This window comes from Bombyx mori, chromosome 1 (assembly GCF_030269925.1).
Source record: "Bombyx mori chromosome 1, ASM3026992v2".
In the NCBI taxonomy this organism is placed as follows: domain Eukaryota; kingdom Metazoa; phylum Arthropoda; class Insecta; order Lepidoptera; family Bombycidae; genus Bombyx; species Bombyx mori.
This window is the reverse complement of record NC_085107.1, coordinates 6,001,354-6,018,419: the sequence shown is the minus strand read 5'-3', so window position 1 is coordinate 6,018,419 and position 17,066 is coordinate 6,001,354. Positions and strand designations below refer to the sequence as shown.

Here is a 17,066-nt window from a genome sequence, read left to right as displayed (position 1 = left end):
CTGAAGAAATAAGGCAAAATATGCGCTTTGTTACGAACTAAAACTGAAATACCGACAGTTGGAAGTTTATTTTGAAACTTTTTCTCAGCAAAACAAGTACACATAAAAATAAATAATGTCCATGAAACTTTCATTGAATATTTCATTTTGTCGATTTTTATTTACACTCACTAAATGTAATGGAATTATAATAATTACATAGATATACGAAATTTATCGTTCAGTTAATTGTTTAGAAGATAACAGCACTTGTGTATTATCATGTTAGGTGCTCCACAACAATGTGCTATGTAGTTGATGTAGTATGTACACAAACGATTTTTTTTTGAGTTTTTATGACCTGGTAACTATGACCTTTAAGTCATACCTTATATAAGGTTATATTCTTATTTTTATGAAAAACTAGCTGTGCCCGCGACTCCGTCCGCGTGCAATAGCGACTTTGGGCAGCGGTTTTAGGATATCTTTTAGTTTATAAACACCTTCATTTGGGTATTTAGAAAAATCTAATATAAAGTAATGCTTCTCTATACACGACATTAGACGTATAGCCATCGGGGATCAAAGCATACAGGTTGCTGGGATTGTTAACATGTGACAGAGAAACATAACCGTGTGACCGAGTTGACTGTGTGAAAAGCAGTTAACACTTAGATCTACACCCACAACTTTTAGCGCCTGACCTTGGATTTATTTATTATCATCACAAAGCATAGGCTCACTGGAAACGCGATCGGTAGTGAGTCGTGCTTCTCGTTCTTCAAGTGTCTCCTGAGACCGAGCATTTGCTATCCAAACCCTCTGAGAGCTTAGACGGATTTCCCTATCAGTAAAGGTCTCAGACTCAAGTGATAGTAAATGAGCCTCGCGATCGGCAGTGAGATGTGTTTCTCGTTCTTCAAGTGTCTTCTGAGACTGGGCATTTGCTATCCAAACCCTCTGAGGAGCTCAGGCGGGATTCCCTATCGGTGGAAGTCTCAGACTCACGCGATACTACATTCGCTTCGCGATCGGCAGTGTGACGTGCTTCTCATTCTGCAAGTGCCTCTTGAGACCGGGCATTTGCTATCCAATCCCTCTGAGGAGCTCAGGCGGGATTCCCTATCAGTGGAAGTCTCAGACTCACGCGATAGTGTATAAGATTCACGATCGATGGACAAACGTGCGTCACGCTGTTCCTTGTTCACCCTAATTCGAGTGACCATTATTTGAGAACAATGTGAACTCAATCGAGATTCTCGCTGAGCCGAAGTTTCTGTAACACGAAACCTCGCCTGACGTTTCTGAGATGTAGTGAGTCTTAGACCTCAGGACCTTCTTCAGATTGACCGCAGTAACCCCCCTACCTCAACCGGGTTCTGACCTCGGAGGGGATCGGACGACGGGTATAAGAGTGCAGGGGAGTCGTTTAGTGGGTGGGCCCTAAAATCCTTGGGCCCGCGGTCTGCTCACAACACCATGCAGATCTTTGAGTCTCACGTACTCCGCGCGCCCCTTATGCGCGGGGTCCCCGTAGGAGGTTCGGCCCCCTACCCGAAAAAAAAAACCTACCTTCTTCTGATCGAACTAATCTCATCCTTTTAGCATTTCTGCTGCACTAGGAGAGGTTTTTTTTTCCACAGGAGAAAATCGCTGGATCCCCACCCGCACGTGCGTATGTGGGAGTCGAACCTCACTAAACTCCTGCCGCTCACAGCCGGGGCTCTACCCCGAACCGGGTGGGAACACAGTCGGAGCTATTGAAACGGCGGCACAGGGTTTACGTAGAGCATATTACACCCATCCCGCCGTCCCCCAGACGCCGAACCGTTCCCTCGGTCGACAGGCCAAGAGCCCGTATTGATGGCGCCGAGCTACACCTTCCGCCGGAGCGGTCGGGGGAATGCGGATAACCACGCCGCTCCATGCCTAGGTTCCTCCCCGCACAAAACGGGTGGTGCCTGAAGCTCTTCGGGGGCCGGATTACGGACGGGACCCCGGTCCTGATCCCCTGCTCGGCGGCGGCGGATTTCTGCGTAGTGAGGAGAGCTTTGCCTCACCCGCCCCGCCGCCTACTTCTGCGAGATGGTACACTCGCAGAAGTCAAGCATAGCCTTCCAAGACACGTCGCTGCCAAGCATCGACACCACGACGCCAGGCAGCGACAAGTCCGGTCCTATCTTTGTGACAAGGATACGGCGCTGCATCTCCCAAGCGAGGCAGACAGTGAGCGTATGCTCCGCCGTGTCCAGGTCGTGTCCACAATGGTGGCACCTCGTCGGCGGCTCAGCTCCTATCTAGTGCAGGTACTTCCCGAAGCATTCGTGCCCAGTCAGCACCTGCACCAGACAGAAGGTGAGTCGTCCTCGGCCACGATTTACCCAGTCATCAAAAACCGGGTAAACCGCCTCGACGGTCCGTAGACCCCACGTGGAGTTGGCCAACCGCCTCAACCAAAATTCGAGCACGGACCGCTGAGAATGGGCCTTCCGCGCCCGCAACTCACTATTAGAAAGACGTGCCACTCCCAGAGCACGAAGCTCGCTGCGCCACCGACAGTCAGCAGCGAGCGACTCCGCCTTCAGCTCCTACGGCAGCATCGCCCGCCAACACACGCCGCTTTGAAGGAGACGGTGCGATGTCCACGGATGACCCTGATAGCAACGGTGCGCTGCAGCCGGGGCAGGAGCCGAGCCATAGCAGCCCGATTGCGCGGCTCAGCCCATACACGCGCACCGTATAGAGCCATCGATCGCACCACCCCCGCGTAGAGGCGGCGTAGAACCTGATCCAGCCCTCCGATATTCGGGAGCAGTCGGCTCAAAGAACCGGCCGTCCTTATTAATCGGGGGACCAGCTCCGCAAAGTGAGTACGAAAAACCCACCGGCTAGTCGGCACGCTTTGTATATCCGCGCGGCTGCACAGACGTAAACAATCTACAAACGCCCAGCTACGTGATTCTTTAAATTGGCATAACTTTTTATTTATGAACCGGTTGACATGAAACAAACACTTAATGTTAAGTAAAGTTTACCACAATAAATTAGTGAAAACCACATTTAAATCGGCAGTTCTGTTTCTGAGATTAGTGTGCACAAACGCACAGACAAATAGATAAACAGACAAAAATTCTAAAAATCATTGTTTTGGGTTCTATTGCGTTCATAAAGCCCCCTATAATAGTTTTTCTGAGCTATCTTCCATGTGCAGACAGCGACCAGTTACGATTTTATATGTATTGATTGATGATGATATGTATTGATTGATAATAATATGAAGGGAAATAAAATTAAATGAAGTGAATATGATTAATTTGAGATATTAATCAACTGGGATGAAATTAAATGAAATGAGATGAATAGGGGTGAAATATAATCTCAGTAAAATGGTGGTCAGTTACTGAGATTTTTCAGTAGACTTTTTGGAGGATCCCGAGAAGCTACATCCAGCGGCTTTGTTTCATTTTCCCACATTTGTGCACTCTCACACATATTAAACAATTAATAAACCACCGTTATTACACGTTTAAATCTGAAGAAACACTAAATTGACAAAATAAGACAAATCACACAACTTCACTGCTCGCGTTCCCGCCAAAAAGTGAGTGTGTGGTATCATCTATGGTCTACAAAGTGTAGATAATACGACAAGGACTTTTTGGTCATTTGACCACCATTTTACTGAGATTATAATATATTTCATCCCGTATCATCTCATTTAATTTCATCCCAGTTGATTAATGTCTCAAATTAATCATCTTCATTTCATTTCCCTCCACAATATAATTTTTCATAAAAATATGAATATAAATTAATATAAGACATGACTTAAAGGTCTCAGTTACCAGGTCATGAAATCCCTTAAAAAAAGACGACAATATTTAACTTTAAAAGTCTAAAAGAAAAACGGTAAAATACCTCAAATTAAACTATTCCCAGTGTAAAATGAAAATGAAAATACCTACAATTAGCTATACAGTATGTATGTACATACCTAACTAAACTGACTATATTACTTAATAATATCGCTGCTCATAAGTGATCGTTTAAGCGATTAGTAAAAGTAAAAAAAACTAATAAATAATCAATCAATAAATACCATCATGCAGCTCTTGTTGCTAATATTTATTCCCTTCGTGGTCAGTGAGGACACTGGTATTGATGATTTTTCAGAAGGTAAATGAAACTGCTTTACTTTCTTTTTTTCCCTACCTAATCGTCCATTGCCTAAAGGGCTATTTCAATTACCCGCCGACGGGTAGGTGATCTCAGGCTTTCAACTGAAGAGAACTTGATAACAAATTCGAAGAGTTCGACAAGAACGAAGAACGGAGGTTGTAGAGCCCAAAAACAAAAGAATCGATAGGGTCCGATAGTCCCATGCTTAGGGCGATGGTGGCAGCGTTTCCCCTTCGCCTGGGTCGGATATGCAGTCAGAGGTGCGACATAAGAGAGTTATCGTGTTGCGCCGCCTTTTCGTAGAAGCGTTCCGATACTGTCATCATATACTACCTACTTGGAAATCATCATGAAGATCTTCATTCCTCACATACTACAGTACTCTGACAGTTATCCTGTAGAAACGGGATTGGTTGGTAAGAGAGGTTACATGGATACCTTATTGTGAAGGGGTAATTAACTTAGCTTGCAGATCATGGAGTAGAGACAACCATGTAAGAATGTGGCTTGGTTGAGGACTATCTATGTGTGGACGGAATGTCATGCCTCTATTTGGGTGACCCCCAACAACTTAACCTTGCCAACTTAACAATGGCATCTAGTAGTAGTGGTGCTTTGCAAAATCTACTACCAGTTTGACCTATGGGGTGTGTGAAGGGGTGCATAGTGGCAATAATTTCCAATTTGAGGGCCCAAGATTTATTGATTAAATATTTGTTAAACAAAACATGTCACAAACAGTACTATTAAATGATTGTAAAAAAATAATTAGTTGCTAAATGTAGTCTAATTAAAAAATAAATACCTCTGAATAGGTAAGCACTCACAATTCAGAGTACTATTTTTCATAGTCATATCTTAGTATAAATTAATATCACTCAATAACTTTACCCCACTACTATAAAGTGTTTGTTGGGGCATGGTTTTTAGTGTTATCTGTTTAGAATGGTAACACTACAGAATTCAATTCCTTGTTGGTACTGAAAATTAATCCTTTACACTCAAGAGGTGGCTTTTTCTCAAAAGCTCAAGTGAAAAGCTGCATAATATTTTGATAGGAGTTAGAATGGGTTGCAAAATCTGCTGTCAAAGAAATAATCGCAGCAAAAGACATCAAATGATTTAATAATAATATTGTAATACATTTCCTGATAAGCCAGGCATGCATCTCAGCAATTGAAATATGTGTCACAAAAATATGCATCACAAAGGAAAATCTGAAAGTATAATATTATGAAATAATATACAGAACAAATAAAGAAATATTAAAAAAAAGTTTTTATGATATGTGTGTAATCGTTTTAAGTTAGAGACAAAAAAATCATTAAATAGTTTTGTATTTAATAAATTTCTTGTCTCTAAAAACTTTTTAAGTTGCTTATTAGTCCACAAAGAAAAAATACTCAAGTGTAAAGTATTTAATGGGTTGAGGTTTACCAATTTTATGCAAACAAAAATTATGATCAGACAAGCTGCTTTATGCAAACAAAAAAGATTGCTGTTTCATTATATTTTACATTAAAGATCTTGATAAGCATTCTGACTAAGAGGATTCATAAAGTCAATACAAAACATAAAACACCATCACCGTAACTGTTGAAAGTACCTCTTAGGTACCATATAATCACTCAGATCACAAAAATTAGTAGTAATAAAATGTCAAAAGTATAAAACCGCAGGCACTGTATGTACAGCTTGAAATGTTTTATATCTATGTTCAACAAAAAATATTACTTTTTCAGAAGATTTTAAGTGCTCCCTACCTGATGTAACCAGTCCTAATCAAAAAGTTGATATAAATAGGATTCGTGCGGACTTCTCTAAAATATCTGAGGTATGTTTTATTTAAAAATGACTAAATCATTGTAGTAAAATATTACCTCCGTAATCCAGTTTAGGAAATGGAATATCTTTTACAATATCATTACTATTTTTTACATTTTTGTATTACAATTTAATACAAAAATGAAAGGAAAACAATAAAATAATAGCAATATTTTAACTTGTGGATCCAACAAAAAATTTGAGTGTTGAAATGCTTAGCCTGTTGGTTACAAAAATTTGAGTGTTGAAATGCTTAGCCTGTTGTAATGTTATGATTATAAGAGATAATTTTAAACATAATATATAAGTTTAAAGTTTTAATTGAAGCTGACTCATTAGATTTTGTCTAATGTAGAAATGAATGAATATAAAAAACCAACTAGGATTATAAATTTAGAAAAACCTTAAATGTTGTTTCTTAAATTTATTTAAACTTTGTTAAACTTATTTCATAAAGGCTGGAATCTTATTAAGTATATATACATTATCTATTCAAGTTTTTAAAAGTATGTATAAATAGAAATATCAAATGAGATATATTTTGTGCTATGCACTTTACAGGTTAAATTTCCTGGTTTGATTGGTCCATTAAATGAAAGATTAATCTGCAAAATTAAGTGCATCGATGGGAACTGGGTAGGACCGCTTTGCGCTAGTACTCCGGGTAATGTATACTTTAAATGTTCTTAAATACATTACATTTACCTCTGTCAAATGTAATTAAGAGCTTAAACCAAAATTTCTTGAACCAAACTTAAGTCTTTTTAAATTTAGAAATCATTCCAAAAGTTATCATTAAAATAGTATAAAAGAATCAAATACTATTAAATGCAATTACTACCCACATTTACAGTTAACTACACATTTCTGTTTCAGATGGTAGATTCCAACCAATATTAAGGCAGTGCTTATACAAACACGAACATCCACTATTAGCAATTTCATTTAGAAATTCTTCAATTGAAGTAAGCTTCACTGCACTAACTCACATTGTAGTTTATTTTAACGTAGATTATAATCGAAACTTCATATTAAAATCTATATTCACCGACTAATAAAATAAATGTGAATGTGTTAACTTGTCCTTCTTTCGCGTTGAAAGCAATGAAATGACGCATTTTTTTTAAAGTGATAATATTTGGTCAGGAGAGTGAAGCTGTAGACAACAGCTATAATAGCCGGCAAACTTCTTGAGCATTTGTCGACGTAGTGGGGGTAAGTTTGCGCATGGTACACTCACGTGCAAAAACATTACTTACTCTCCGTCATAATGCAATTAAATTATTAAAATCAACATATGTATTTATTTATATATTTATGAGAACATCAACAAAAAATATAGATTAAAAATTTTATCTTGGGGTAAAATAGATATTCCTTCTATTAAGTCAAAACTAGAGCTGTTGCCAGGTCTTGGTTCAGTTGAAGCGAAGCAGGTATTTGTAATTTTTTTTTCGTTATCATAATCTTGACTATCATCATCACTGTTTTTATCACCCGAGTTGCTATCATCGTGATGAGTCGACATAGGGATCATCGGTGTAGTTTACAACTCGGTCGGTTCGGTCTACTTTTTTGTCTATAATTAATTATTTTTTGAAGTTATTCGATTCGTAGTAATCGAATGCAAGTTTTTTCAATTACCAGCTTCCGATTATTTTCTGTTTTTTTTTCCATCTGAAGCCTAGCTCTTTCATAATTCGTCGTAAACTTCATACCGAGCCATTAAAATTTATATCTTCTTTAAATTTTTCGAAGCCTTTCTACGGTACGGAGTTTCGCTGCTTGTTATGTAGTTATTATGATTACATCTTTTTATTACAGATTGAACGAAACTATCCATTCCGGTAACTTTCTTCTTCCCTGATCCCCTGTTTTTGTTGCTTCCGAAGTCTGTTTTACTTTGTCCATATCATTCTTCCCTTGTTTTATAATGAAGCAATATACGTCGTACACAATTTTTCTACCCTTTCTTTTAAATACTACACCAGTTTGTCGCGGCATAGTGTATTTTTTATAAAAAATCAACAAACACTCAACAAATAGCAATGGCAACAAAGTCAACAAGCAATTATAACAAATAACTTAACGATTAATAACGATAGACTTTTCACTGTACGCAAGCGTACTTTTGGGAGCAAGCGGAACGAGGGCGCGGTGCGGGACGCAAGGTTCGACTGATCTACCAATAACGCGCTCGATACGATTTCCCCTGCCGTCGCGCCTCACCCTCACCACCAAAGTGATCTAAAATTCGGTTCTGCGCAGTCAAGGTCATTTGCTCAAGAAGTTTGCCGGTTACTATACTATATATGACTTCCATTACATAACCAATCAAAATAAAATTATGGATATGCATTTTCAAGGCTGCAGTAAAAAACATAGATAGTTTATCAAGAAAGTGCTATTCACGTGTGACATAAATTTATGGGTGGATATGTGGAGGAGCTCACAGCCCAACTGGTGTTAAGTAAGTGGTTACTAGAGCCCATAGAAATCTACAACGTAAATGCGCCACTCATCTTGAGATATATGTTCTAAATTCTCAGTATAGTTACAACAGCTGCCCCGTCCTTCAAACCAAAACGCATTACTGCTTCAAGGCAGAAATAGAAAGGGTGGTGGTACCTACCCGTGTGGACTCACAAGAGGTCCTGCCACCATTAATAACTAATACTGAGTTGGATACATGGATGGATGGATATATGAATTCATCCACTTCACTTTTTTGTAGCAGTACTATTGTCCCTTGCTAGAGTGTATCCCGATCCATTAACAGTACTTTTAGGTACCACAAGCACCGGTCACCGTCCTCGTCGAACCCATCGCTTGCGACGAATGAGGCTCGATGATTGCATTAACCCATAGACACAGCCCAATGAGTTTCTCGCCGGATCTTCTCAGTGGGTCGCATTTCCGATCCGGTGGTATATTCTGCGAAGCACGGCTCTGGCTAGGGCCAGTGTTAGCAACACTCGGGTTGAGCCCCGTGAGCTCACCTACACGTCAAGAAGAAGCTTGAGTAGCAAAATAAAGCTAAAATTTTTTTTTTTTGTTTATTGCTAGATGGGTGGACGAGCTCACATCCCACTAAGTGGTTACTGGAGCCCATAGACATAACGTAGCCAAGTGGTTACTGGAGCCCATAGACATAGGTGTTAAGTGGTTACTGGAGCCCATAGACATTTACAACGTAAATGCGCCACCCACCTTGAGATATAAGTTCTAAGGTCTCAAGTATAGTTACTACGGCTGCCCCACCCTTCAAACCGAAACGCATTGCTGCTTCACGGCAGAAATAGGCAGGGCGGTGGTTAATTACGCAAATTATAATTTTGCGGGTTTCATTTTTATTACACGATGTTATTCTTTCACCGTGAAAGTCAATCGTGGACGTTTGTTGAGTACGTATTTCATTAGAAACGGTGCATCGCTCAATACGAATGCACCGGACGACTTATCGACGACGACATTAAAAAAAAGTGTTGCAATAATATCGCGCTTTACAATAACACAAACTTATACATCAGTTAATTAAATATTAATAAAAATACGTACAAATGTATACACAAGCTTCATGAAATGTTCTTTCAGAAAGAAACTAGTTTTCCACATGGCTCTTCAATAGTGGCAAGGTGTATACATTTCGGTTTTTATAAGCTGAAAGGAGATAACACAATGCACTGTGAGAATGGGGAGTGGGTGCCAAAGTTTCCAGAATGCGTTCCGACCAGTGTCATCACTAATTTTACAGGTATCCATTTACAAAATTAATTTCGGTGTACTGTTTTAGTTTATGAATTAAATAGATATTAAGTTTTTTGTAATACTAACACATTATGAGATTAGTCGTCGTGGCCTAAAGGATAAGACGTCCGGTGCATTCGTATGTAGCGATGCACCGGTGTTCGAATCCCGTAGGCGGGTACCAATTTTTCTAATGAAATACGTACTCAACAAAATATGTTCACGATTGACTTCCACAGTGAAGGAATAACATCGTGTAATAAAAATCAAACCCGCAAAATTATAATTTGCGTAATCACTGGTGGTACGACCTCTTGGGAGTCCGCACGGGTAGGTACCACCACCCCGCCTATTTCCGCCGTGAAGCAGTAATGCGTTTCGGTTCGAAGGGTGGGGTAGCCGTTGTAACTATACTGAGACAGTAGAACTTATGTCTCGAGGTGGGTGGCGCATTTGCGTTGTGGATGTCTATGGGCTCCAGTAACCACTTAGCACCAGGTGGGCTGTGAGCTAGTCCACCCATCTAAGCAATAAAAAAAAATATTATAATGTCTTGAAATGAGAACTTTAATTTTGTTATTATTATTAGTTTGTGGCTTGTGTATATTACATAGCAGTTTTGGAGTTCACATTATTTTCTTTCTATACTAATTGCATTATTTTCTTTCTATACTAATCTCCACAAACTTCTTTGTTTATTCGGTTTCTTGGTTGTTGTTTGTTTGTGGGGATTCCTCTAATTTATTCATTTATTCATAGTGAAGTAATAAATTTTTAACTACGAATTAAGCTACGAATTTGAATAAACATATCTAAGAACTGGAGAGCATCGCAAGAAAATTGCGGAGAATGAATGAGACACTATACTTTGTAGTAAGCTTTGTGGCGACTCACCTATCCGCCACTACTTGGGCAACCGCCTTACAATTTGACAAAATCGCTGTCGCCTATGAATTCAGCCAATCATCTATTATTGTTGTTCAACACTTCGGAATCTGAAGAAACTGCGGGTAGTACATATCTATATTCGCTGTGATATCGTTCGTGTCAGTGCTTTACTACTCCTATATGTTATTTCTTTATCGTACCACTTCTGTTATAGTTTGTTTGTGTACATACTTATCTTCAGTAAATGGTTTACATTAGCAGTACATATTTATACTCACTGTGTAAAACATCCTTCGTGTCAGCGCCTACCTAATACAGTTAGAAGCAGCACTAATACAACTGCATCTACAGCTTAAAAAACGTGACATCTTTTTTATTAATTTTTAGGCGACGCTCCACCCACTATACAGTACGCAATTATAAGTGGTTCAGCAGTTGTAGAACCCACAGGAGAATTGTTCGTTTTCCCTGACAGTACTCTACGTCTAGACTGTGTTACTCCAAGAGCTTTAGGCAACCCGGAATGGAGTTGGACGCAAGCCCTTGGAAATTACGAAACCGGTTTGTAGAATATATTATTCTAAGGTATAATTGAGGCCGTCAGCGCAAAAGTGGCCTAACCCACAACTTTTCATATTCGTGCTTATATATTGCAATTTATTTAAAACATAATAAATGTTGATACAAAACCGGCCTATCCCTAGTTTCACCCCTGGTTTACAGATTGTAAATATTTGCTTTGTAAATATTATTTTTGCGCGTAGTTTTTCCTATGAAGCAGTCTAAAAAAAATTAAAACCTCATTGGCTCCGTACTAACTATAGTAAGCTTAGGCCACTTTTGCGCTGATTGACTCAATTATCCATTTATTCATTGTTGTCGATGGGCATTAGAGCTCATAACTTACCTGGTGCTAAGTGTATACAGCCACTATAAAATATGTGGGCTCCGTTTACTTGTTTTTTCCTTTCTTTATAAAGATGATTTCTGATCAAATATTAGGTCATTGTGGACAGTAAGTTTATTTCAATGAATTATTACTCTATTTTATTTTAAACATTTACTTTTGTAACGTAACTGAACCAACTCCTTAGTAGTACGTATAGTTACATACGTTACAACAAAGTGAAATCTAGTCTAGCCATTTTTTCCACCTTATTTTCTTTGTTTTTCTATTCGGTTTAGATTATGTCCCTATTATATTCTAACAGGTGATTTCACGATATTGGAGGCGTAAAGACGGTTCTGAAGTTTTGAAATTGAATATTCAGTCTTCAGAGACTTTTTAGTTCATTTTAGAAAAATACGGAACTATTTTTAAAACACAATAAATTTAATTTATCTAGAAGTTATAGTTTTATGTTCGAATTCCAATAAAAACAAGACTCGAACCTGCAAAAAGTATAATATACGACTGTTGTGATTCTGATGTCTGGTGAATTTTCTTAATATTTGATTGAATATTTTCAGGCTGGTCATCGGACGAAGGCGAGAAGTATACCCATTACAGACTGACGCTGTCAAAGATGTCCGCGCGTCATAGTGACACGTACACTTGTGCCACTCCAACGGGACACACCAATACAGTGATCGTTAAAGTTGTTAGTGAGTTTGTTCGCTAGTCATGGTTGGTCAAAGTTGATGGTACTTATTCACTGAATCAACGCATAGCACAACTTTGAAACCATACGCTCGTTTTCCCAACGAACATCAATTTGGCATTTAACTAATTTATTAAAAGTGCGTATCGTATATAATGTTATGTATTTTAATGCATTTAAACGAACCACGGTATATCTTGAATGCTGCTTTATATATATGCCTGACGCGAATGATTAATCATATCCAAATCAATTGTTAGTTAAAATAATAATGATTTACTGCATTCTGAACTTTTATAAATATACTGACATTAAAACTTATTTACAGATGTAGTTTGTCCAACAATAAACGTGTCTTCGCCTCGGCTACGTCAGTTTACACAAGGAACTAGACTTGGTCATTCGGCCCACTTTAGTTGTCAATCTGGTTTTCATCTTAATGGCTCTGCAATTTTGACTTGTATGGGAAACGGTAAGTATCTTTGACTACTTTAGCATTATTGTTGATTGAACTACGTTGTATTCAATTCATTTAATAATTTCTGCATAATTTTTTCAAAGGTCATTGGTCAACCAGCCTTCCGACATGCCTGGAAACTTTCTGTCCCATGTTGAAGTCTTTAGGTCCTCACTTAAGTTTCGTTGAATATAATTCGTCATTTGGGGGTCGTGCCGTATTTCAGTGTGCCTGGGGCTACAGGCTTGTGGGTTCACCAGGTTTGGAATGTGAACATGACGGTCAGTGGTCTGGAGAGGTGCCAATTTGTTCACGTAAGGCCAAATTTATATTTCGCATTAGGTAGCTTATTTGGATAGTGTTTTGGAAGTAGGTAGCTGTCATAAATAAAAAAACCATATCTCTGTTGCCTTGTCAAAGAACTTCTGTTACATTTTTAGTTTCTACCATTTTTTTTAAATATAAATAAGGAGTAAATGGCACTAATATGAGTCGTCTATTATCAAAGGTGGCAATCTGTGCATTTGGACAAAATTTTTTTATTGATATGTCAATACAGATTGATTTGAATATAATCGTCTCCTTCAAAGAATACGGTTCAAAACCTGCATTAAATAAAGGTTAATAGTTAACCTGTTATTTATCTAAGATGTCGTTCTGAAGAGTTTTGTGACTGCCAATGGAATACAAAGTCAATAATTCGTTTTTCTGATTTACCAATCATTGTCCAAAAGTCAGATTGCCGGCTTTGATAATAGTCGACTCATATATAGAACAAACTGTAATTTGCCCATTGTGTATAACGCGTGTAGAAATACAAAATTTACATTTACAGTGCTACTGAAGAAGTACTACTTACATTATAGAATGTGTGTGAAATTATCAGCCCAGGTTCATTTAAAGATGTGAAATATTACTAATTTTTCATAGAATGGATTTATGGTCTGCTTGCAGGCATTTGTATTTATTTCTAATTGTAGTTGTGTCTTTTAACATATTATTTTATTAATATTATTTTTTCCACAGCAATCTATTGCCCTGATCCATTAGTCCCAGAAAAGGGACGTCTGCTAATAGAGCCATCTTCAAAGCACGGCAAATATACTGTTGGGGACCTTATGATATATGATTGCGAAGACGGTTACGACATTGTCGGAGAGTCTTCTATAGTCTGTACTGAAAACGGATATTGGTCACATCCCCCACCTTTCTGCCTACTCCCTTCGGTGATCAAAAAGGCTGATACTATATTTATTGAGAATATAACATTAGTTCATGTCGAAGAATAATTACTGCAACACACAGCGACCAAATAGGAAATAGATGATAATTGTTTTTATTGAATGTTTTTAGTATTTTCGACAAGTGAAATAAAGTATTGGTGGAAACATCTTAATTATTCGTCGTAAATCGTAATGTTAAAGAAATTTGTGCTTGTGAAGGAGTTCGCGATAAAAATTAATTATCGAAATTTGATTGGAGCAAATCAATTCAAATGTGAAATTGCTCGCACAAGACTTTGTGTGATGTCCGTGTGTTGTAGACTTATATTAAGTTAATAATAATTGGGACTAATAATAATTGCATTCTAAAAAGACCAGATTGTAGTTTAAAATGCAAAAAATATTAGTTTATTATTACTACTCATTATTGTGATACCAAAGGTAAAAGTGATGCATTTTATCATTGTCTAGTTATTATTTAAAATTTATTTATAGTACATTTTTAATACTATATTTTTTTATTAATTGACTAACTCAATTTAATTAAAATGAAACTAAATTGTAATGCAAGAACTTTATTTTCTTAATACATGTAATATAAATAGAGGATTCACTGGCGTAGCCATCGAGAAGGCACAGATACTTAGCGCATTCAAGCATAATATTATCCTTATAGCAATATATGAAGTACACAATAATGTACTATATACTATCTAATTATAGCAGATAAATACTTTCAATTCCTTATGTAAAATTTCGTACTCAAAATGTATTTATGAGCAATAGTTCTAAAAATTTATATAAATAAAAGTTCTAAAGTATAACAATTAGTGAATTGATTTTAAAGAAAGACGCATTTGTGATAAATGTGCACCTTTGACTGGAATTTGTCTATAAAATTAAAAGTATGATTAAGTGTTTGCTGTCATACCAATTTGCTACATTGAATCCAAGTATTGATAAAAAACGAATGTACTATAATATATGTAAATTTCCGTCGTTAAATAATATGAATATTCGAACTTTTTTTCATTATAATATAAAAAATTATAGTAAATTATAGTATATTTATAAGATTTTCTAAATCTGAGTCATTTATCTAATAAGTGAAATGATTTTATAAGTAGAACGTAAAGTAGCAGTAACTTTAAATAATTATTTTACTTATTTCTCCAAAACCCCTAACATTTCTGTACGAAATAAATCTATCTGAATAAACTTGGAGAAAATTGAAATCAAATCAAATGATCTTATTAACTCTATTACAAGAATAATGCACATTATACATCATGTAACACCACAGCTATAAGTTATCAGTGTACAAATATGTTCAATAATAAACAGTATGAATGAAAATTTTGTAGTTTTTCTTTAATCTCTACTCTTATAAAACTCATAGTGTATTATAATATTGCTTTTCAATTCTTAATAAGGAGTATGTACATTTAAAGAGCCCGGCATCAACAAAAAAGTGGTAGTGACAACTTTTAAACAGTTAAATTTTGTCCAAAAATTCATGCGAGTTTCTCGTAGCCACCAAACACCGACTAAAGATAAAGATGTCAGGTGTGATGAGTTAACAGAATTTCTAAACGATAAATGCTTATTTAAGTTTCCCATAAATGTCTTTACATTACCAGAAACATGGGAAAACAAAACAGTATAATCACTGGAATATTAATGGAATTGAAAGTATTTAATCAAGTAGAGGGAAAAATAAATGACTATGGTACATCTAATCAGTCTTACAAATAGGCACCTTACTTTTACAACAATGTTTGGTACAGATTACAAATACCAAAGTTGTTAAATACACCCTGGTCCTCCATATCACTACTGATAAATGTCACTACATGTTGAAGTTTAATATTTTGAGTACTTTTAAAATGATGATCCAATAATACATTTTAATTACAGTTACGACTCAATATGAAAAGACAGATCAAAAATTTTGTATCAATGACATTTATCAGGTTATGGTTTCTCATTTCATATAGAATTAGCAATTTATAATATAATAGTAAATTTCTAATGGTAAATCTAAAAGAAGCAGATTTATTTTATACATTGAAATCTAAAAAAATTGTTGCAGCTTTATAGGTTGGCAGTGACACAAAAGGCACATTTTATCACTAACTTAATTAATTAATATTTCTCATCATAGATTATTACTATGGCACAAAAAAGTGTAAATAATTGTTTAACTGTACTTATAATAAATAGCAGCAACAAGTGTGTAATACATTGTATTTTAAATATAGTAATAATTTGTATTTTATATATAGCACATAATATGCCTATACTCTAATACTACATATCAATACATGACTATGTGTGAAAACAAAGTTAAGATTAACTTTAACTTTATCTTAATACTAACATAATGAGGCTTACAAGGTAAGATCTTATACTATGACAACCAAAAACAACAAAAATAACAAAGTCCCTGGTATCATGTGCCACTATTTTTAATCTTAAAAAGTATAGTTAGGTATATCGAAAATAATATATACAAGTAATTTTCGAAATAAAAAAGTTTTTGATTGGAATTCTACATGATGATGATCACTCCACATGATGATGTGATCAATGCACACATTATTATTTAACTACTCTCAATTCAGTGTCATATTGGTAATAGGTCTTTATTAGTCTGAGACAAGGCCAGCGCACAATACCAGCAAACAACACAATTAACATCCTCTGTAATTTATGATATTTAATCAACAGAACAGAGACTGCTCAATGAAACTTAATGTTACGACAATCAACATTTCTTGTATTAAGTTAATATACAAGTTAAAGACAAAGATTATTTCTTTGACTATAAAAAAAATCTTATAGATATTAACAGAAATCAAGTCGTTTTTGCTGTTATTCAGCCAAAATAATTGAAATTAATACAAAACTTCTAATAAACACAAAGAAATTATTAATTGAATAATGTTAATAACAAAACAATCAGAATCAATCTTTAGAATCATTAGTCATCTATAATTACTGTAAGACTTATATGAGATTATAGAAAAATGAGATTACTAAACTGTTTGGCCAAATAGAATCAGATAGGAAGTTTAATGTAACTCATGTATATTTTGGAATGCCACCTAACTGTAAGGTTTGAGACAAAATGATGATTTGATAAGCCATTTAGATTAAAGGAAATTG

General features: G+C 36.2%; 1 protein-coding gene across 1 annotated transcript; it reads left to right on the top strand.

Moving 5' to 3' along the window:
• Positions 1-858: 858 nt before the first annotated feature.
• On the top strand, positions 859-13,964 carry Hig (hikaru genki). The gene is given in 11 exon segments (NM_001114996.1): positions 859-1,132; positions 1,602-1,836; positions 1,913-2,394; positions 6,503-6,664; positions 9,366-9,466; positions 9,556-9,736; positions 11,005-11,178; positions 12,088-12,222; positions 12,547-12,690; positions 12,780-12,989; positions 13,702-13,964. Coding segments are annotated over 11 exon segments (2,361 nt in total).
• The last annotated feature ends 3,102 nt before the right edge of the window (positions 13,965-17,066 follow it).